This window comes from Zeus faber (assembly GCF_960531495.2).
Source record: "Zeus faber genome assembly, chromosome: 1".
NCBI classification, from domain to species: domain Eukaryota; kingdom Metazoa; phylum Chordata; class Actinopteri; order Zeiformes; family Zeidae; genus Zeus; species Zeus faber.
Window position 1 is genome coordinate 50,408,307 of NC_137193.1, and position 21,942 is coordinate 50,430,248.

At 40.2% G+C, this 21,942-nt stretch overlaps 1 protein-coding gene and 1 long non-coding RNA gene across 2 annotated transcripts; both read left to right on the plus strand.

Annotated features, from left to right (window-relative positions):
- Nucleotides 1-55: 55 nt before the first annotated feature.
- LOC307227814 (polyadenylate-binding protein 1-like 2) lies at nt 56-12,079 on the plus strand (the record flags this gene model as incomplete). Its single annotated transcript, XM_079997252.1, has 6 exons — nt 56-221; nt 603-796; nt 7,822-7,937; nt 8,399-8,529; nt 8,659-8,753; nt 11,816-12,079. The coding sequence occupies 6 exons, from the start codon at nt 56-58 to the stop codon at nt 12,077-12,079; spliced, it is 966 nt and encodes a 321-aa protein (XP_079853378.1).
- A 134-nt stretch (nt 12,080-12,213) lies between these two features.
- On the plus strand, nt 12,214-12,994 carry LOC307242138. Its single transcript, XR_013844581.1, has 3 exons — nt 12,214-12,328; nt 12,548-12,620; nt 12,927-12,994. It is a non-coding gene; the product is annotated as an uncharacterized lncRNA (long non-coding RNA).
- The last annotated feature ends 8,948 nt before the right edge of the window (nt 12,995-21,942 follow it).

The following is a 21,942-nucleotide window of genomic DNA, read 5'->3' on the forward strand; positions in this document are numbered from 1 at the left end:
AATGGACAATGGACAACAGACAAGGGAAATTACCTCCAGTGATTTAATTAACCCTATGGCGTCCCTATACGTCGGGGATCTGCATCATGATGTGACAGAGGGCATGTTGTATGAGAGATTCAGCCCCACCGGAGCCATCCACTCCATTCGAGTGTGCCGAGACAGGATCACTCGGCGATCCCTGGGATATGCCTACGTTAACTTCCAGCAGCCTGCTGATGGTAGGCCACCAATTTGATACCAATTTGTAGTTGAATACCTATCATTGGTAAGAATGACAATCCACGGCAACCGGCAAGCATGAGGTAGCCTATTGTCCCTCCAAAAGGTGTTGAGGGATTTCTGCCAGTGCCATGCCTGTCACTAGACTTAACTAGTGCAAAGCACACCAACTATGCACACCAACTATGAACTGCTTCTCCCCAAAACACCTGCGTTACAATGACAGCACAATCACTCTGCATATGTTATGTCTCACTGTGCTGGGGGTGGGTATTTATGGGCCAACCAAGGTTGAATTTGTAGTAATAATTGTCTATCCTGCCTTCATGGGACATTTTGGTAGTTCTAAACTTTTCCATGCCGTCTTCCTCTCCCTTCAGCTGAGCGTTCACTGAACACCATGAACTTTGATGTAATTAAATGGCGCCCCGTTCATATTATGCGGACCCAACATGACCCCTCACTCAGAGAGAGTGGTGTAGGAAACATCTTCATAAAAAACCTGGAGAAGTCTATCGACAGCGAGGCCCTGTATAATACCTTCTCTGTTTTTGGAAACATCTTGTCCTGCAAGGTAAGCACCATGGGTCAATCCATTCCTTGTCACAACTATTTTGGGTCCAGGGCAGGATGGGTATTTTTTTTTTCCTTGTGTTGATCATGAAGTGCCAATAATATTGTTCTGAATAAAGGCAGCCAAAATAAGGGTTGCAGGGCCCAGCCTTAAAGATGAGGAGCTACCCTATCCAGCAGGACCTCAGAGTACGATAGTGGGCCACAGACTATTATACTTTATGAACTAAAATGTTAATTACAAATATTGTAATTAATTTAACTATTGTAGCTGATTATTTAAGAGGGGTAGGGTGGTAGCTCAGGAGGTAGAGCTGGTGGTCTAGGTTGCTGGTTCGATCCCAGGCTCCTCCTGCTAGCATGCTGTAGTGTCCTTGAGCAAGACACTTAACCCCTAATTGCTCCTGATGGCTGCGTCCGTCGGTGTTTGAATAATTGTAAGTCGCTTTGGATAAAAGCGTCTGTTTAATGTAATGTAAAAAATGTAATGTAATAGAGCATTTCAAATTCAAATAATGTTAACAGACTACTTTTTCAAGACAGAAGATATATCTAGATACTATCTATCTACTACTATCTATCTACTACTATAGTATAACAAATCTAAAAAAACTGTGTGTTTTCACAATGTGTGGCTGGAGGCCCAAAGTTAACCCTGCATGGAAAACCTAACCATCTAACCATCTCTAACCTCAGACCTAAACTTAACCTTCTCTTTGCTTACACCTAAACTTAACCATCTCTAACCTCAGAACTAAACTTAGCCATCTATAAGCCTATACCTACATTTATCATCTATAACCTCATACCTAAACTTAACCATCTCTAAGCTTATACCTACACTTAACCATCTCTATCCTCCTACTGTACCTAAACTTAACCATCTCTTTTCTTATACCTTAACTTAACCATCTCTAAGCTCATACCTAAACTTAACCATCTCTAACCTTATACCTAACCCTAAGCATCTCTAAGCTTATACCTAAACAAACTTTTTTTTACCTTTTTCCAAAACGTAACCATTTTTAATCTCATACCTAAACTTACCCGCCTCTGAGCTTATACCTAAACTTAACCATCTCTAATCTCAGACCTAATCTTAACCATCTCTAAGCTTATACCTACACTTAACCATCTCTAACCTCCTACTGTACCTAAACTTAATGATCTCTTATCTTATACCTTAACTTAACCATCTCCAAGCTGATACCTAAACTTAACCATCTCTAACTGTATACCTAAACTTAAACATCTCTTAACATATTCCGAAACTAACCATCTAAAACCTTATACCAAAACGTAACCATTTTTAACCTCATACCTAAACCATCTCCGAGCTTATACCTACACTTAACCATCGCTAACCTCAGACCAAAATTTAACCATCTCTAAGCTACAGTATACCGAAACTAAATAATTTCTAGCCTCAAACCTAAACTTAACCCTCTCTCAGCTTATACCTAAACATAACCATCTATAATCTCATACCTAAACGTAACCATCTCTTATCTTATACCTTAACTTAACCATCTCTAAGCTCATACCTAAACTTAGCCATCTCTAACCTTATACCTAAACTAACCATCTCTAAGCTTACACCTAAACTTAACCATCTCTAACCCCATACTGTATCTAAACTTAACCATCTCTAAGCTTATACCTAAACTTAACCATCTCCAACCTAATACCTAAACCAAACCATATCAAAGCTTATACCTAAACTAAATCATCTCCAAGCTGATACCTAAACTAACCATCTCTAACCTTACACCCAAACATATCCATTTCCAACCTTATAGCTTAACTTATTCAACTCTTACCTTGAACCCAAAGTTAACCATCTCTAACCTTATACCTATACTTAAACATCTCTAAGCTCATTCCTAAACTAACCATCTCTAACCATATCCCTAAACTTAACCATCTCTAACCTTATACCTAAACGTAATCATCTCTAAGCTTATACCTATACCAAACCATCTCCGAGTTTACACCCAAACCTGACCATCTCTAATCTCAGGCCTAAACTTTACCATCTCTAAGTTTACAGTATACCTAAACTTAACCATTTCTAACCTCATACCTAAAGTTAACCATCTCTAACCTCGTACTGTTTTAATTTAATTTAATTTTATCTATATCCTTATACCTCAACTTAACCATTACTAACCTTCTATCTAAACTTAATCATCTCTTACCTTCATATGTAAACTTAACCATCCTTAACCTCATCCCTAAACTTAACCATTTCTGACCTTAGATCTGAACTTAACCATCTCTGACCTCATATGTAAACTTAACCATCTCTAACCTCATACCTAAACTTAATCATCTCTAAGCTTATGCATATACCAAACCATCTCTGAGCTTACACCCAAACCTGACAATCTCTAATCTCAGGCCTAAACTTTAGCATTTCCAACCTCATACCTAAAGTTTACCATCTCTCACCTCATACTGTACCTAAACTTAACCATCTCCAACCTTATACTAAAACCTAAACATCTCTCAGCTCATACCTAAACTTAACCATCTCTAAGCCTATACCTTAACTTAACCATCTCTATGCTTATACCTAAACTTAACCATCTCTAACCTCATTCTGTACCTAAACATTTACCATAAACCATCTAGGAATAGCCGCCATCATGACACTGCAGGTTACGTCAAATAACGTTGACTTGGGCACATATCCATCATTCGAGTATCTTGCTATAGAAATTAGAACACACTTTCCATGAATCAGTGTGATACTGTACCGCCCACCAAAATACTTATTATCAGTGTTTATACAGGAATTCTCAGAAATAATCTCAATCTGCCTCACTAGATATGATGAAATAATCCTAAATGGAGACCTGAATTTTCATATTAACAAGGAAAACGACCCAAAAGGTTGTGAGCTTCAGAACACACTCGACGGTTTTGGGCTGACACAGCATATACACGAACCCACCCACCGATATGGGAACACATTAGACCTACTAATAACAGCAGGGTTAGATACTGAGAATGTGTCGGTGCAACAAATGCCCATTTCCGACCATTATTGCGTGTTCTATGAGACAAAACTAATCATGAAAATGTCCAGAAGCAAACTCCTAGTCCACAGAAGGGTCTTAGACGACAGCGCTGAGACCAAATTCTCTAATATTATGCGATCAATCAGGCCGTGCCATGACCCCCCCCGAATCAGATAGTCCAAAATTTACATTGCACTCTGTCAACAGTGCTAGACACAGTCACCCCCCTAAAGGTCAAAAAGGTGAAAACTGATAGAGTTTCCCCCTGGCTGAATAACACCGATGTCAAAGACCAAAAAAGAAGGTGTAGGACAGCTGAGCGAAACTGGAGGAAATCCAAGCTCACAGTTCACTAGCGTATACAAAGACTCCTTGACTACTTACAATACAGCAATACGAATTGCACGAGAAGATTATTTCTCCAAAATAATCTCAGAAAATACAGGTAACCACAGAGTGCTTTTCTCCACTATCGATCGGCTGATAAATGCGCCCCCCCCATTTCCACCACAGCAGTCAGCCAGGAAATGTGAGGAGTTTGCGCTCTTCTTTGAGGATAAAATAACCATGATCAGAGCGAGCATCACCCCTGACGTAAACTTAGACGAAATCAGTCAATCTCACAGAAAATAAGTAACCATGAAGGATTTTGCCTGCATTACACTGTCAGACCTCTGCAAGACTGTTGACGAATGTAGCTCAGCCACCTCCTACCTTGACCCTATACCAACGGCATTCTTAAAGCGGGTATTTGATAGTGTCACGAGTCACGTCCTGATGATCATAAACATGTCACTTCAAACTGGTATCTTTCCAGACACCTTTAAAACAGCTGTGGTGAAACCGCTACTAACTAAGGCCAGTCTAGATGTGAACGAATTGAAAAACTATAGGCCAATATCCAATCTTCCCTTCATAAGTAAGGAACTCGAGAAGATAGTTTCAGTGCAAATAAACTCTTTTCTCAAAGAAAATAACATTATGGAAGAATTACAGTCAGGCTTTAGAACAAATCACAGCACAGAAACTGCCTTACTAAAATAGTTTGTGATCTCAGGCTGAACGCTGATGCAAATAAGGTCTCAATCCTTGTCCTGCTAGACCTGAGCGCAGCATTTGATACAATTGACCATGACATCCTAATCAATCGTCTTGAAAGGCTGGTTGGTCTCTCCGGCAACGTGCTCAATTGGTTCAGAAAATACATTATAGGGAGAAAGTTCTACGTTAAGCTGGGAGATCATGTATCAGAGAAACATGACAGCAGCTTCAGAGTGGCGCAAGGAAGTTGCCTTGGCCCTTTGCTTTTCTCACTATACATGCTGCCACTTGGGCACACCATTAGAGAGCACAATGTATGCTTCCATAGCTATGCCGATGACACAGCTATACATCTCGGCAGAACCAAATGACACTGTAGCCATACAGCCCATCACAAACTGTCTTCTAGCGATAAACAAGTGGATGAGCAATAACTTCCTGAAGCTAAATGAAAACAAAACTGAAATCCTTCTGATAGTCCCCCCCAAAAAGGGACATGCTACTTAAAAACCTAGGGAAACTGGCACCCTGGGTCACCCTGGGTCATTCTAGACTCCGACCTAAGCTTCAAAACCCATATTAACAAGGTGACGAAAGTTTCATTTTTTCACCTTAGAAATATAGCAAGAGTAAGACCTTTCATAAACCAGAAGGATGCTGAAAAGCTGATTCACGCCTTTCTATCAAGCCGGCTTGACTACTGTAACGCACGTCTCACTGGCCTTCCCAAAGTAACTACTGAAAGGCTTCAGCTCATCCAAAACTCGGCTGCCCGACTACTAACTAGAACTAAGAAGAGAACACCTCACCCCAGTCCTGGCTGCCTTACACTGGCTTCCAGTTACATCTAGAGTAGACTTTAAGGTCCTTCTCCTCATATATAAAGCTCTAAATGGGCAAGGACCAGAAAACATCAGCAACTCCCTTACTAACTATGTGCCCCCAAGAGAGCTGCGATCATCTACTGCTAGTCTGTTAGAAGCACTAAGTAATACACAGAAGAGAATCGGGAGTGCAGCCTTCGAAACTTGTGCCCCAAAGCTTTGGAATGCACTTCCTATAGATATTAGGAAGCCGGCTCGTTTGCCATCTTTAAAAGAAAACTAAAAACGCATCTATTCACTCTAGCCTACAACTAGAGCTCTCCTGCACTGCTATTTCCACTGCACTGCTATTTCCTATCAGCTGTACCCACTGTTTTATTGCTGTACCTACTGTACCTAGTAGGCCTACCTAGACTTTTATTGTTTTATCAGCACTTTGTAACTCTACGGTACTCTAGTTGTTTTTCCCTAACATGTGTCATCACCTTGTGTCGCAGCTGTAGAGAGACAGGGCCGAGGTCAGCTGACATTCCAATGAAGGAGACTAGACACAGACTGAGGGACAGTTTGTTGTTTTAAAAAATATGTATAGGCCACAAATCTTTAGGTGTCTAAATTAGTAGACTAGAAACTGTGAATTAGAAACTGTGCTTTGGCTTGTTTTTAACTTTAATCTTTTATTCTCTGATTAATGTTTTTGAGTTTCATTATTGGTTAAATCTTTTACTTTCTAATGCGCTGTTGTACAGCACTTTGAGTTGCATTTAATGTTGGAAAGGTGCTATATAAATACATTTTTACTTACTTACCTACTATCTCTAACCTCATACTGTACTTAAACTTAACCATCTCCAACCTTATACCTAAACTCAACCATCTCTTACTTCATTCCTAAACTTAACCATCCCTAACCTGATACCTAAACCTAACCATATCTAAGCTTATACCTAAACTTAACCATCTCTAAGCTGATACCTAAACTAACCTTCTCTAACGTTATACCCAAACATAGCCATTTCTAACCCCATAGCTAAACTTAACCATCTCTAACCTTAAACCAAAAGTTAACCATCTCTTACCTTATACCTAAACTTAAATATCTCTAAGCTCATTCCTAAACTAAACATCTCTATCCGTATACCTACATTTAACCACCTAACGTTATACCTAAACTTAACAATTCCTTACCTCATATCTAAACTTAATTATCTCTAAGCTTATACCTATACTTCAGGATCTCTGAGCTTATACCTAAAACTGACCATCTCTAATCTCAGGCCTAAACTTAACCATCTCAAAGCTTACAGTATACCTAAACTTAACCATTTCTAACGTCATACCTAAAGTTAACCATCTCTCACCTCATACTGTACCTAAACTTAACCATCTCCAACCTTATACCTAAACCTAACCATCTCTCAGCTCATACCTAAACTTAACCATCTCTAAGCTTATACCTTAACTTAACCACCTCTATGCTTATACCTAAACTTAACCATCTCCAACCTTATACCCAAACCCAACGATCTCTGACTTCATTCCTAAACCAAACCATCTTTAACCTTATACCTAAACGTAACCATTTCTATCCTTATACTTAAACGTAACCATCTCTAACCCTGAACCCAAACTTAACCAACTCTAACCACATACCAAAATGTAACCATCTTCAACCTCATACCTAAGCTTGACTATCTTGAACCTTATACCTAAACTTAACCATCTCTATCCTCATGCCTGAACTTAAACATTACTAACCTTCTATCTAAACTTAATCATCTCTTACCTTTATATGTAAACTTAACCATCTCTAACCTCATACCTAAACTTAACCATTTCTGACCTTATACCTAAACTTAACCATCCCTAACCTGATACCTAAACTTAACCATCTCTAAGCTTATACCTAAACTTTAGCATTTTTAACCTCATACTTTAACTTAACTCTTTCTAACCTTGTGTCTAAACTGAACCATCTCATACCTCATACCTAAACTTAACCATCTCTAATCTCATACCTAAACATAACCATCTCTAAGCTTATACCTGAACTTAACCTTCTCTAACCCAAGATATTTTGGAATATTGGGGTTTCAGAATAATGGTCAGTCTGAACAATAGGCCCCCCTTTCTTGCAGGTGGCATGCGACGAGAATGGCTCCAAAGGCTACGGGTTTGTGCACTTTGAGACGCAGGAAGCAGCAGAACGAGCCATTGAAAGGTTGAATGGCATGATGTTCAATGACCAAAAAGTGTAAGAGTGAAATAACTAAAACCGCTGTCTTTCACTCATTATGACATTATATGAATCTGTATTCAAATGTTCACAATGAGTAACTTCAAATCTCGCTACAGTTTTGAATTGAAGAGTTCTGTCCAAGATTATCATTTAAAAGTTGACTTTACTTTGAAATTATAACTAGCTGATGATTTTAGTTTTGTTTTTCTTGCAGAAGGCTATTGTTTAAGATATTGTTTAACACCACTATTAAATGTTTAGTTAACTGTATGCACAGCTTTGTAGTAGAATTCATTTATTTCATACTCACAAAGATAATTCCCAACAAGGACCTTGTACAAACCAAACAATATTAATATATTTCAAAATCATGTGGATATACATTTTAACACCTAAACCTTGAACACTTTATCCCAAGATGTTTTCTGATACCTGATATTTGTTTATCGATGTTGACAATATCCTATATAATGTAGGTTTATAGGTTGCTTCAAAACTCGCAAAGAGCGTGAAGCCAGGCATGGTGCACAGTTTACAAAAGTCTACATCAAGGGCTTTGGAGTTGACATGGATGATGAGAGGCTGAGGGAAGTCTTCAGCAAATACGGTGAGTTTAATTCACACACATCTTGAAGGGTTCACTTTTCTGCCTGAATGAAGGTGATTATGCATGTGTCTAAAACACAATATATTGTTTTTGTTTTATGAAATCCAATTGAACTGATTTCCTTTTCAGGAAACACCTTAAGTACTCGTGTCATGACTGGCAACAGTGGAAAGTCCCGTGGATTTGGGTTTGCCAGATTTGAGAAACATGAAGATGCGCAGAAGGTGATGAATGAGTAATGAAAATGTTTGATTACTGCTTGACTCTGCTACTTAAGACACATACAAAGTCATTAGGTCAATATTTGGTTAAATGGGGATGTATATTAGTCATTGAATGTTGCACATTAGCAACAACATAGCAAGCAGTGATAAACAAAGCACATTCACATCCACTGGCGGCTGTGCATCACTCACATTCCATATGTATACCAATAATTAGAATTCAAATGAAAGGCCCTTAGAGAACGTACAGAGTAGACACAGACATGCTGGGCAGAGGAGAGTATTGTTGGAACTTCAGTGATGAAAGGTTTGGCTCTTTTTAGAAATTGGGCTCTTTATGTGAATGGCAGTCTCACAGGCGGAGGGGCTTGCGACTCATAGATTTTCTTTTTAGTCCATACTTAACACAAGAGTAACCAAATGTACGTCTTCTGAATTCACTACAAGAGATAAATCAACCAGATGAATAAGCAAAAGTAACAATGAACTTGTTACACAGCACCACAAGGATTATCATCAGTACAAAATCTAGTTTGATCAATTACATTATTAAACCATTCAATATGGGGGATTCTTTTGAAGTATTGAAGAAATATTGTTATTGATATTGTATAAAATTACCCATAATTGCTGTGATAACATATATTCCTCCATATCTAGTCCTAAAACAGATATATCAAACACAATATCCAAAATGGGTTTTAGATTATAGTCTAAAACAGTCTCAGGTTCAAGTCCTGATTTTTCCATCCAAGTCCTGTTCCTTGAATCAGGACCTCGATGGAAAAATCTGAACTTGAACCTGTGACAGCAGCATCTGAACAATCACACAACCAGGTTGCTGCCATGTTCAGCTGTGGTCTCCATGCCTGGCATCCAACCCTCAAGTCCTCATCCAATGGTCTCTTCGCGGACATGGATGGAAAATTCAGGACTTCAACCTGTGACGGCAGCACTGGAGCCTGAAACGTCACACCACCAGGCCTCCTTGAGGGGATGGTAGCTCAGGAGGTAGAGCTGGTCGTCTGGTAATCCAAAGGTTGCTGGTTCGATCCCAGGCTCCTCCTGCTAGCATGCTGTAGTGTCCTTGAGCAAGACACTTAACCCCTAATTGCTGCTGGTTCGATCCCAGGCTCCTCCTGCTAGCATGCTGTAGTGTCCTTGAGCAAGACACTTAACCCCTAATTGCTCCTGATGGCTGCGTCCGTCGGTGTTTGAATAATTGTAAGTCGCTTTGGATAAAAGCGTCTGCTTAATGTAATGTAATTCCTTCATGCTCAGCCCTGGTCTCTGGGCCCTGGTCTCTTTTTAAAATTTAATTTTCCCCAACAAAAAATTCCTATTTCCATTTTTAATTATGTATTTGTGGCGTAAAAGAAAAATGGTCTTTCAATGATTTATATTAAAATAAATCCATTTCTATTTGCATGCAGGAGTACTTGGAGGATCACAATTTTGAATGAATGACTTTCTACCCAGTATAGAGATCCCATTAGCGGCTCTTGATTCAAGTGCTATGGCCTTTGTTTGGGACTCGGGGCTCTCGGCTCTTTTCGCACACAGTGTGTCGCTGCAGTTAGAGTCCCGAACAAAACCAGCAAATTACTCTTTTGCTGGAGTGACTCCTAACTGAGTCATTTAATATAGTAGTTAATATATTCATAATCTTTTGCCATTGTCTTCTTTAACTTAAACTTCACTTAATTCAAGAGCGTTTGAATGGTTCAGTTAGAATTCTCATTTAGCTTTGCTCACTGAAAAGTAGCCCTCTAAATAGTTTTTGTTTTCTAGCCATGCTTGCATTTAAGGCGAAGAGCTTCACATTGGTCCTGCCTGGGGTCACCAAAATACTAAGACAGCCCATGTTCACACCCAAACAAAAAATTGAAGTCTAAATTTCTCATTTCCTTTTCAAGAAAGGAGCTGTGAATGTTTCCTAATTTGAATCTTACCAGTTATTAGGGGTCCAAATCATAGTTATTGTTGCATAGTTATTGTTATTGTTGCATAACACAAAAACCTCTTGGTTGAAGTTTCATCCAAATCGATACACATAGGGAGCAGATATTAGCGAAAACTGACCAAATGTCACAAGGATCTGCTGGTTTGAATTGCATCCAAATCGATCCACATACAGACCAGATATTAATGAAAAACCGAACAACTTTGACACAAAATTTCCAGCTGTCTTGGTTAACTGATACGTCACTATTTGTAAATAAAATGAATGAGATGACATTTACAGTAAGACACTTTATTATGTCATCACATAATTTTCTATAAATGTGCAGATTCCAATTGAAAATGTCCATTTGGACTGTGTCCAGTGTGCAGTGTAGACTCAGTCACTCTGTACCTGTTTGACGTTACCAACTATCGATTTATGTGTGAATTTATATAGCTTTTTACCTGATAGATGTCAGTTAATCTGTTGGATTGATATTTTAAATCCGTGGTCCACATTCCTTTGCCGGATTAAAGAAAAATACAATAAAAAGTCATCAGTAAATGTAAAAGGAAAAAATTACGTGTCCACTCAAAACCACTGAAATATGTGACTGAGTGATTGTGATTGAGTGCATTCAAGATCCAGCGAGGCGTCTGAAAAATAGAATCGTGCAATGGTTATTACTCACAGAAATACCAATTTTTTTTTTGTATTTCATGGAAATATAACTTACTGTAAATGTAATCCAAGGACAAAACTCAACAAATCAATTACGTGACCGAACAGCCAACCGTCACTGAGAGTGCAGCTCTGTTTCCACAGACAACTTGTGAGTTATAACAATGAGAAGTTCTGGTTTACAGGCAAACATGGACGGTTGTTTTAAAGACAGGAGGGTTGCACTGTGTAGACTGCATAGTGGTTACTCTGCGAGACGAGCAACCAAGAGACTACAGACCGGGGGGAGCCCATGCCGTGTTTAACGTAAAAAAATTGTGCTGCCTTTCAGAGAACCTGGGAAACTGTAAAACACACCAAACACGACTAAACTGGACCCTGTGTATTGCTGCCGGCAGCTATATTTAAGAGTTGTTTTTCTTTTGTGGCTGTTAAGGCAATAGATGACTTGAATGGCAAGGAGTTGAATGGCAAGCAAATCTACGTGGGCCATGCTCTAAAGAAAGTGAAGCGACAGACTCAACTGAAGCCCAAATTAGTGACAAGAATTCGGCACCATCCTGCACCTCCCCCAGGATTCTTCATGGCAGCGACACCTTTGGCTCAGAGTCGTGCTGCCCACCACCCAGCCACCGGGCAGAGGGCCCAGTTCCGGCCCTGCCCTCAAAGGCCCACACAGGGTATTCGGAAACAAGGTTAGGTCATTCCTTCACTCACGCACAGGCTAACAATACTAGATAAACCCCGAAATTCCCCTGGGGATGAATAAAGTGTTATCTTATTTTAATGGTCTTGCCTACTGCCTACAACAGCTCAGACCAGGGGCTCCTGGCGAGCCAGTGCAAATGCAGCTGGCTCCGTGCGCAGGGTCCCTCAGGACAAGTATGCTGCAGGGGACCAAAATCCCCAACAGCACATGACCACAAGGCCCCAGGTCCCAATGCAGCAGGTACATGAAGTTGTTGTAATTTCCCAAATGCTACCATCTAAGTCAAAAGCACATTATGAATAAGATTCCATGTCTAGGTAGATATGATATATGAAGAAGACCCCATAGAGGTCTACGATTTCTAGTTTGTACCCTGCACTTGGTACAGAATTGTATTTGGTACAACATGTAATTTTCTGTGTCTTAATATTTCTGTCCTCCTGCCTCTCTCACCTCCAGCCTGCTGTCCAGGTCAAGGAGCCCCTGACCGCCACCATGTTGGATGCTGCTCAACCACAAGAAGAGAAGCTGGGTAAGATATTCACACACACACACACACACACACACACCACACACACACACACACACACACACACACACACACACACACACACACACACACACACACACACACAACCCTCCACCTAACATAACACCGAACATGGTGAGAACATCTCCACCCCCCCCCCCCCCCCCCCCCCCCCACCCCACTCGTCCAGCCTGGAATGAGAGCAGCAAAAAAATCAAATCTGACTTCGAAACTGTTTTTATCTTCTCTATAACCCCTTTCTACATTTGCACAGTAAACATCACGACTTCCATGTTTTTTTTGACAAAGTTCTGAATTCTACCGGTGATTCCATCAAGCCGGTGGACGAGAGCTGCTGGGAGGTGACCACGACTCCGACCACTTTTATAGACGACGAATGTCCTGCTGCTACTCTCGCCCAAAATGACAATATAGAGCTGGATATCACAAGAGAGGTTATGAATCCAAGCACTGAGGAAAAGAATGGATCTCCCATTGCAACTGATCCAGTGATGATGAAGGACAATGCACAGTGTTGCACTGGTAAGACTTCCATGTTGGTCTCCACTAACCAGTGTTTGCAAGACTCATGATCAAATCTTTTAAATGACTCACAATAGGATCCCACCACTGGTGCATATGGCCACCAGCAAAGCAAAGTTACAACTGGCGACAAGCTCACAGCACTGACCTGACCAATGTTTTGTCAATGGGGTTGAGTTATATTGTGGTGAGGTGGCAGCATTGGAGGGCAGGTTGAATGGAGTTGGGTGGCTGCTGTTGTGTTTATGGCTTCTTCCATTTCACTCATCTTAACTCCCGATTGGTTATAGGTCTTTCCAACGTGACAATCCACAGACCACGTCCTCGGTTGTCCTCGGGCTTGTCCTCGGGCTTGTCCTCGCAGGCTTTACCTGCGATTGCGCTGGCTCGACTATCGACCTGAGAGGGTTAATAGTTGAAATTCCGATTGGTGCTGTCAGGACGGACCTCCAGGCAGATCGAGGAAGTAAAAAACACTCGTAACTTCCCTCACACTACAGGATAATCTGGCATGATAATGGCAACAAATGCCAACGCTGCGAAGCATAAAGCTCTCGCTGCAACATGTACAGTCCATGTCACCCATTGTTTGTTTTTTTTACTTTTAGTTTTCTGTAAAAAATAGTGTATAAAAATCATCACTTGTTCTTTACTCTAAAGTCACATTTGATCCCACAGTCTTCTGGTGGTAATCTCACGTAGCCACACTTCAAATGTTGTGAGGCTAGATTAGGTTGTTGGTGAAAGGAATCTGTTGGGGAATGTGTGGGGTCTCTTACATTTGAACATTTCTCAAGATTTCAAAGATCTTTTTACTTAACTGGTGCTACTTTGCACATGGCGGAGGGTGACAGGCAACTGCTAGAATCTACTTGTGGTTTTGTTAGTTGGATTGTTTTTCACTAATGGCTGTTTTGTTGCTGCTTCCTTTCAGAGGTCAAGGTGAAGACCAAGAAAAGAGGTGCAAGACACATATTCAGGAGGTTTGTGAGGGCTGTGGTGCTGAACATGCTGTGATGCAGAAGGGGACACGCTTTCTTACAACGACACAAAGATCCAGCTTTATTTTATCAGCTTCATTTGTTTATATATTTTGTTTTATTCTAGGTTATATTCCTCACTCTTTGTTTTTTCCATTTGATTTGGCATTGTCAACAGATGTTTCCCATGCCAAATTGTAAAGAAAATACCTTAATACATAATTTTTTTTGGTGTCGGAATTTTTCGCCTTGTGGTATTTCATCACTTGTGCAAGCTTCACAAATTAGAATCATAAAACTTAGCAGCTCAACAAGTATGGAAGAAAAATCTGCTGATGTATTTTTGGTTTGAAGAGTTCAATGGGACCGTGTGTTTCATCAGGATTTGGCAGAAATTCAAAATTAGTTAATTAGTTGGTCCCATCCATCAACATTATATTGGGTGGTCCACCTTCAGGTAAGTAAAATTACACCATCACTAGGTTCCTCAGGAGAGAGTGTTAACAGGACCGAAGAATAAGGATCAAGGACTTAGACTAAGGAAAAACCAAGAATAAGGATTGTATTGAACAATATAAAAACACTTGTGAAATTACAATACTAAAGCCTGTGGGGGGAAAAAAAAAGAAGTCTCAAAACATCTGTGGGTGTCTCTAACCCACAAGTACGGGTTTAGGGAGAGACGAAGTGTTCTGGCAGTGGGGCCCCGACATGGCGAGAGTTTATTAATAAAGATCCACAAAAAGGCTCGCTGGCAAAACAATAAATGATAAAAAAATAAAAATAAACAATCATCAGTCGGGTGCAGGAGGAATGATGCCTTCCTTAGCTACTGGTCGGCTGATGATCCACCTCTGCAAGACAGACAAACGTTAAGAAAGCTCACTGTTCAGATCGAACCAATGGTTGTTTCCTCCAATATTTCAAACACACTGGAGATCAGAGAAGGTTTCACGGATCATTTTTCTGGAGTGCCGATGACTTTTTGTTGGACTCGTGGTTATCTTCAGTGGTACGCCCTTCCCCATGGCCTGTAGACATACATGGCTATTATATACATATATATATATATATATATATTTATATATTTTTTTACAATATACAATCGAAACAGTTACATCATATACAGAAAACAAATGTTGAAAACATGTACTTCAATAAATGAGACATTCAGTATATGAAGTGGAAATATATTTTTATATGTAGAAAAATTTGAACAAGTAAGTATTTGTATTTTTTAGGGGGAATACTAGTACTTTAATAAAGAAGAAACTCAAACGCCTAATGCTGTACAGTATCTTGGAACAGTCAGTTCGGTCAGGGAGTAATGAAGAACCACATGGACTCTGGCGCCTCTTGCTGGTCAAATTGTGATAATACAACTATCGTCTGTCAGTCTATCTGTCTATGTATGTATGCATCGATCACAATGTATTTCTCTTGGTGCATGCTTACAGAGATTAAAATACTTAAACCAGAAAGACAACAATTATAAAACTAGAATCACAGGCAGTAGTGCATGGGGTCCAGGTTAGTCGATGTGATCTGTGTGACGTGTGTGGAAAAAGCATAAGAACTAGGACAAAATAAACGTTTTATTGAGCAGTTGTCCAAAACAGCAAAAGAACAAACTACAGCAATGTGTTTCAGCATCGTCTGAAACACATTTTTGGTACAAAAAAAGGCCCTTCTGCAGAAAGTGCTTCTCTATGGCTCTCGCAGTAAATCCGTGAGCATGTGTACTCCTGCAAATCTTTGTGCAGTACAGACACTGGCATTGTTGCTGTACCCTCCAGCATTTAACCACCTATCACTTTTAGAATGCACTGATGTTTGTCTGCTATGACGCACTGAGTTGGTTACCCTAACAGCTTTGACAGCGATTGAATTGGGCGTTAATGTCGAAGGTTTCTTGTTTCTCCCCCACACTCCAGACATATACTGTATGCTTGTCTGTTAAAAGAGTTGAGGTTATTTCACCGACTACTTCCAACAGTCTCTTGGAGGTTCCAACTTCGGCTTCTCTGTGGCATCTGGAACACAAAAAACACAAAATAAATGCAATATTAATAACTTATTATCAATAATAACACAGACAATAAATTAATGTTCCTTTCACTGTAATTTATTATGGTTATGTGAATATTGTGATTAGTATTATGTCTGTAATGGAATATGCTCTTATGTTATAATGGCAACAAATCTGACTTTGACTCTTAAATATCTTTTCCTTTCGGCTGCTCCCGTTAGGGGTCGCCACAGCTGATCATCTGCCTCCAATACATTCTGTTCTGTGCATCTTTCCCCCTTACACCAACTGCCTGCATGTCCTCCTTCACCACATCTATTAACCTTCTCTTTGGCCTTCCTCTTTTCCTCTTGCCTGGCAGCTCCATCATAAGCATCCTTCTCCCAATGTAACTCTCATCTCTCCTACACACGTGTCCAAACCATCTCAATCTCACCTCTCCCACTTTTCCACCAAACTGTCCAACCTGAGCTGTCCCTCTAATGTACTCATTGTTAATCCTGTCCATCCTTGTCACTCCCAATGAAGATCTCAACATCCTCAACTCTGCCACCTCCAGTTCAGCCACCTGCCTTGTTGTCAGTGCTACAGATCACAGATTCCTCTGGAGACTCTTCTCCACCCACTCCACCCTGGCTGTACTCTCTTCTTCACCTCTCTCTCGCACTCCACTGCTTTGGATGGTCGACCCCAAGTACTTGAACTCATCCGCCTTCTCCACCTCCACTCCTTGCATTCTCAGCCTCCCATTGAGGCACATGAAATCTGTCTTACTCCTGCTGGCTTTCATTCCTCTTCTCTCTAATGCATGCCTCCACTTCTACAGGCTCTCCTCAACCTGCTCCCCACTCTCGCTACAGATCACAATGTCATCAGCGAACATTATAGTCCACGGATACTTCCTGCCTGATTTCATCTGTTAACCTGTCCATCACCATTGCATAAGAAAGGGTTCAGAGCTGATCTTTGATGCCATCCCACCTCCACTTTGAATGCCTTTCTCACTGAGGTGTCTGAATGAGGGCCCCGGGTTCTCAATAATCAGAGCCTATTGTATAGTGATTGTATGGTATAATTACTAACGTATGTTACTTTTAATTTATTGCTTCCATGTCATACGGAGAACGACAATAACAACGTGTCTATTCAGAGGCCCTGTGGGAGAGGAAATGTTTTGTTGCATCCAGCCTCGTCAGCAGAGGAAATGTGTTGATGCCTCCAGCCTGGCCAGAGGAGGAAATGTGTAGATTTACGTCGGACAAGTGCTGAATTGTGACCTATGTATTGTGACCAGATGGGCTACGTGATCTCCGTACTAGTATATAGGACAAGTCTTTTACTTCAGTCGACAGAGAATACTTCCGGAATACTAGTCAAGTCAGCGTCAGCAGAGACTCCTTCTTCATGAACACATCAAAATCATCCAGAAACTACAAAGTGGCGTCACGAATCAGGATGATGGCCTCATCTGCCACTGCCACCCCGCTTCAGAAGTTACCACTTAAAACTCCTTAAGGGTGAGTCTTTACTTACGAGCTGTTATGTAGTCTGAAGAGGCTGTGTTTTGTGCAGATGTGTGGAGATGATAGATGATGTGTTGATGTGTGAAGCGAGTTTCCGTCTAAATTGGGGTTTATTAAGTTGTAAAAGATGTAATTCAGGGGAATAAGAGAATAATAAACAAAGAAATAAGTTAAAAGAGAATTAAGAGGAAATAAAAAGTAATGTTAGAATGGCAGAATTAGTAACTCAAACGCAGTAAAATAACCATGCAAGATTAAATGAAGACAGGGCCCGTATCTTTTTAACGGTAAGACATGTGTACATTACTGCTGAGTAAAAGTTGGCCGTAGGATAATATAATAATAGTCAAATCTGTGTAGGAAAAACAAAGAGGAAATAACCCTGGCCAGGGGAATTGGCTAAATATGAAATAAAATGAAATAAGATGAAAAAGATGAAAGTAAAGTGAAAAAGAGTTAAAAGTCAAAAGCTTAAAAGAAGAAATAAGCTTAAAAGAGGAAAAAGATGATAGTAAAGGTCAAAATAGTTAAAAGTTAAAAGCTTAAAAGAGGAAATAAGCTCAAAAGAGGAAATAAGATGAAAGTAAAGTAAAAAAGAGTTAAAAGTTAAAGGCTTAAAAGAGGAAACAAGATGAAAAATAGTTAGAGAAAAGTGGGGAAAAACAGGGCTGAACCTGCTCAGGAGTACTAGTGAACATGCATGATGAGAGAATCTGATTAAAAGATAATTTGTTAAAGGTTTGGCCAAAGTGAAAGTTTTGATGAAATTAGAAAAGTATAAAGGAGTCGACGTTAAAACATAAAGTTAAGCGCTGTTGAAGTCTTTGGAGGATCAGATGTGCTGCTGGAGAGACATCTTTTTTCTGTTTTTTTTTTGTGTGTGTGAGTGTGGAAGTGCCGCGGCTACAGATGTGTGAAGACCTTTGTGTAATGTTTTGTGTATGTGTAAGTGATATACAGTATAGAATATATGTGTTATTAAATAGGCATACATATGTGGTGAGCAGTTAATAATACATAAAGAGAAACATTTCTTGCCCCTTTAGTTTAAGGATGTTTGATAAATATATATAAGCCTTTCTTTAAGGACGTTTGATAAAAATATATGAGCCTTTTTTCCAAGGACATTTGTACATTTGATAAAGGATATGAACCTTTACAGGACTTTATATATTTGATAACAAAATGAGCCTTCTGAAGGACTTAAGCCACAGTCTGCCTACACATGCATGTACCGGCTGGCGGTGGAGTATCTTGGCTATTTACAAATGGCAGGTTTCTGAATGATGTCCCGTATCACGCAATGAGTCACAATTTTCTGTGACTAATCAGTAGTCTGCAATGGATTTTTTTGTTTGTTTTTGTTTTTTAACCTGTACTGTCAGCATACTGGGCCTACAACACAGATTATTTCCGTGTCATTGCATCTAGGACTTATGGACTTAACTTAGGAGTTATTCTGCAACTGGACTTTAACTTCTCAAACTGCAATGCCACTTTTTATTAATTCTTTAATCATCAAGAACTGCTGCGACAACTCTGTCCTGTGAACGACCTGTTGGATGATAAGAGCACAGTTTTTTGTTAAATAGAACCGCCACCAATCCTCTTTGGAGAACGATCTTACCAAGTTCAAGTTCAAGTTCAAGAGATACCATGCTTTAGTCTTTAAACAACTCATCACTACTCCAAGAGGGGGAGAATCACCACAGGTGAGTCAAATAAACATAGAACCAAACAACAACATGTACATGCAAAAAGGTAAACATACAGTAGAAACATAATACGACAACATGTATTGACAAAACAGAATTAATTAAGTCCTGGAAAATTAGAAGAGCAATTGGGCACGTGGCCTCTTCCGGTCATAGTTATGGCAGTAAATAAGGAAGGGAAGGAGAGGGATGCGACCAGGAGGGTATTCGGCGGTGTGTTCGAAGTAGGCTTGGTCGATTGTGCAAAATTCCAATTGGCGATTGCTGGGGGGCAGCAATTGCCAATTGCCGATTCTATCGGAAAGGGGTGCGCACACGCACATAGAACGTAATGTTATGTGGCACATGCGGTCTCACCATTACAAAAGTGCATGATTTATCATTTACAAGTACTTTCACAAAAACATCCGGTTTTTACTCAGAGCAACGGAAAGCAACGGGGAGACAATGAAAAAATTGTGCACACACAGCTTATTTCGAAATGGGATGGAACGGGAAAGTCCCTTGACTTAGTTGTGTTTAACATTTTTGTTTAATGCATGTAGGAAATAAACAAAAATAAATTGATCTAAAATAAAAACACTGCCGTTTTTTGGAATTTGGAAAATCAATCTATTAAATGGGGAGGTGGCTAATGGGGGACCGTCTCTCAGAGACAGAGGCTCAAATACATACATTTGTTGTGATATTTTACAATTATTTTAAGTAAAATAAAAATTTGATAGTTCAAAGACCCTCATTTTAAAATCAAAAGGCCAAAGGCTAGAACCTATAAATCCACACACTTGGCCACTCCAAAAAGAAGGAAACTGCTGTTTACGTCATCTACCACTAGTGACTTTAAACTATTAAGTATTGGATTACATACCTATTTTGTCTTACCTCTTAGTAGTATATTGCAATGTTTGTCTTACAACACTGTGTCCATCTTGCCATTCAGTATGACACTGCATTGTTGTGGCCCATGACTATTTAAGATGTCCACTATCAAGATGACTCACTGTCATTACTGTCTGCATTTTATGTTTTGTCTTTCTTCTTTGATGTAAATACTTTTTCCAGCCAGTTGGGAGCCATCTGGTAGCTGGCTGGAAACTAACCGGAAGCTGGTTGCCATTCGGCTGTCAGCCGGCTGGGACAGCCCTCTTCAAGTTGCTCCTACTGTACACCATACAATGGAATATTGTACAGTTTCTTCTTCAGTTTCTTCTTTAAATTATGTCCAGTATTGTTCCAAAAAGTGTTTTCACAGATAATTTCTTCAAAATCACACAATCCACAACAAAATTCTGAATTTTCAAGGAATATTAAAGCAGGATTATTAACGGTTCAAGATTCAAGATTGAAGATTTTTATTTGTCACATACATATACATACTTTCATACATATATGCAGTGAAATGTGTGTGTGATCTTGAGAATCGTGATCATAATGCACTAGATATTTTAACTACACATACAGAACACACTCTGTGTGAATACAAGGCCAGTGTGCACCTTTTTCGGTGACGAAGGCGACAATGTTTCAGAAGAGTCTTGACTGAAACTTGCGAATTTGCTGAGTGCAATTTGCCCTTGTCTTGTGTCTGATGGCAGTGATCCATGTAGCAAAGTAAATAATCTGTGCACCTGTGCATTTGTGGTAGGGGTCGGTAGATCAATACCAAAAGTATTGATACTGTGTCTTGTTTTGACGATCGATTCTAGCGTCAATAGGATCGATACCAAAAAAGGGGAGTGGGCAACAATGAGAGTATACCATGACAAATCCTAGGATATTATACTTTTATATTATGTATTATAAAAGCTAAAAAGTATGAGAGTCAATTTTCTAGTGCAGAGCGCCACAGGTATACACCTCCAGGGATGTGGTCCTCATAATGCCCAATCCATGTAGCTCGCAGCACCCCCCCACCCCCCCCACCCCACAGCAAAGAGAGGGTGGTGGTGGGGGGGGGGGGTATAGGGTAGAGCACAGTGAGTTAATATTCAGATGTCATATTACAGCTCTGATTTCCACAGGTAGGGCATTCCAGAGTACTGGGGCCCGGAGTCAGAATGCTCTGGAGCCTGTGGACTTCTTTTTAACTCTGGGAATTGCTAAAAAGCCAGCATGTTGTGAGTGTAAGGCTTGAGATGGTACATAAGGTACCCCTAAATCAGAAAGATGATGTGATTTTGTTGGCTTCATCAGTCCGTGACCTCCAGCACGTACTGGGGTGGTTTTCAGCCGAGTCTGAAGCGGTCAGGATGAGAGTCAGCACCTCCAAGTCTGAGGCCATGGTTCTCTGCCGGAAAACTGTGTATTGCACCCTCCGGGTTGGGAGCGATTTTCTGCCCCAAGTGAAGGAGTTCAAGTATCTCGGGATCTTGTTCACAAGTGAGGGGAAAATGGAGCGTGAGATGGACAGGCGGATCGGTGCGGCGTCAGCAGTGATGCGGGGGTTGTACCAGACCGTTATGGTGAAGAGGGAGCTGAGTCGGAAGTTAAAGCTCTCAATTTTTCCAGTCCATCTACGTCCCAACCCTCACATAT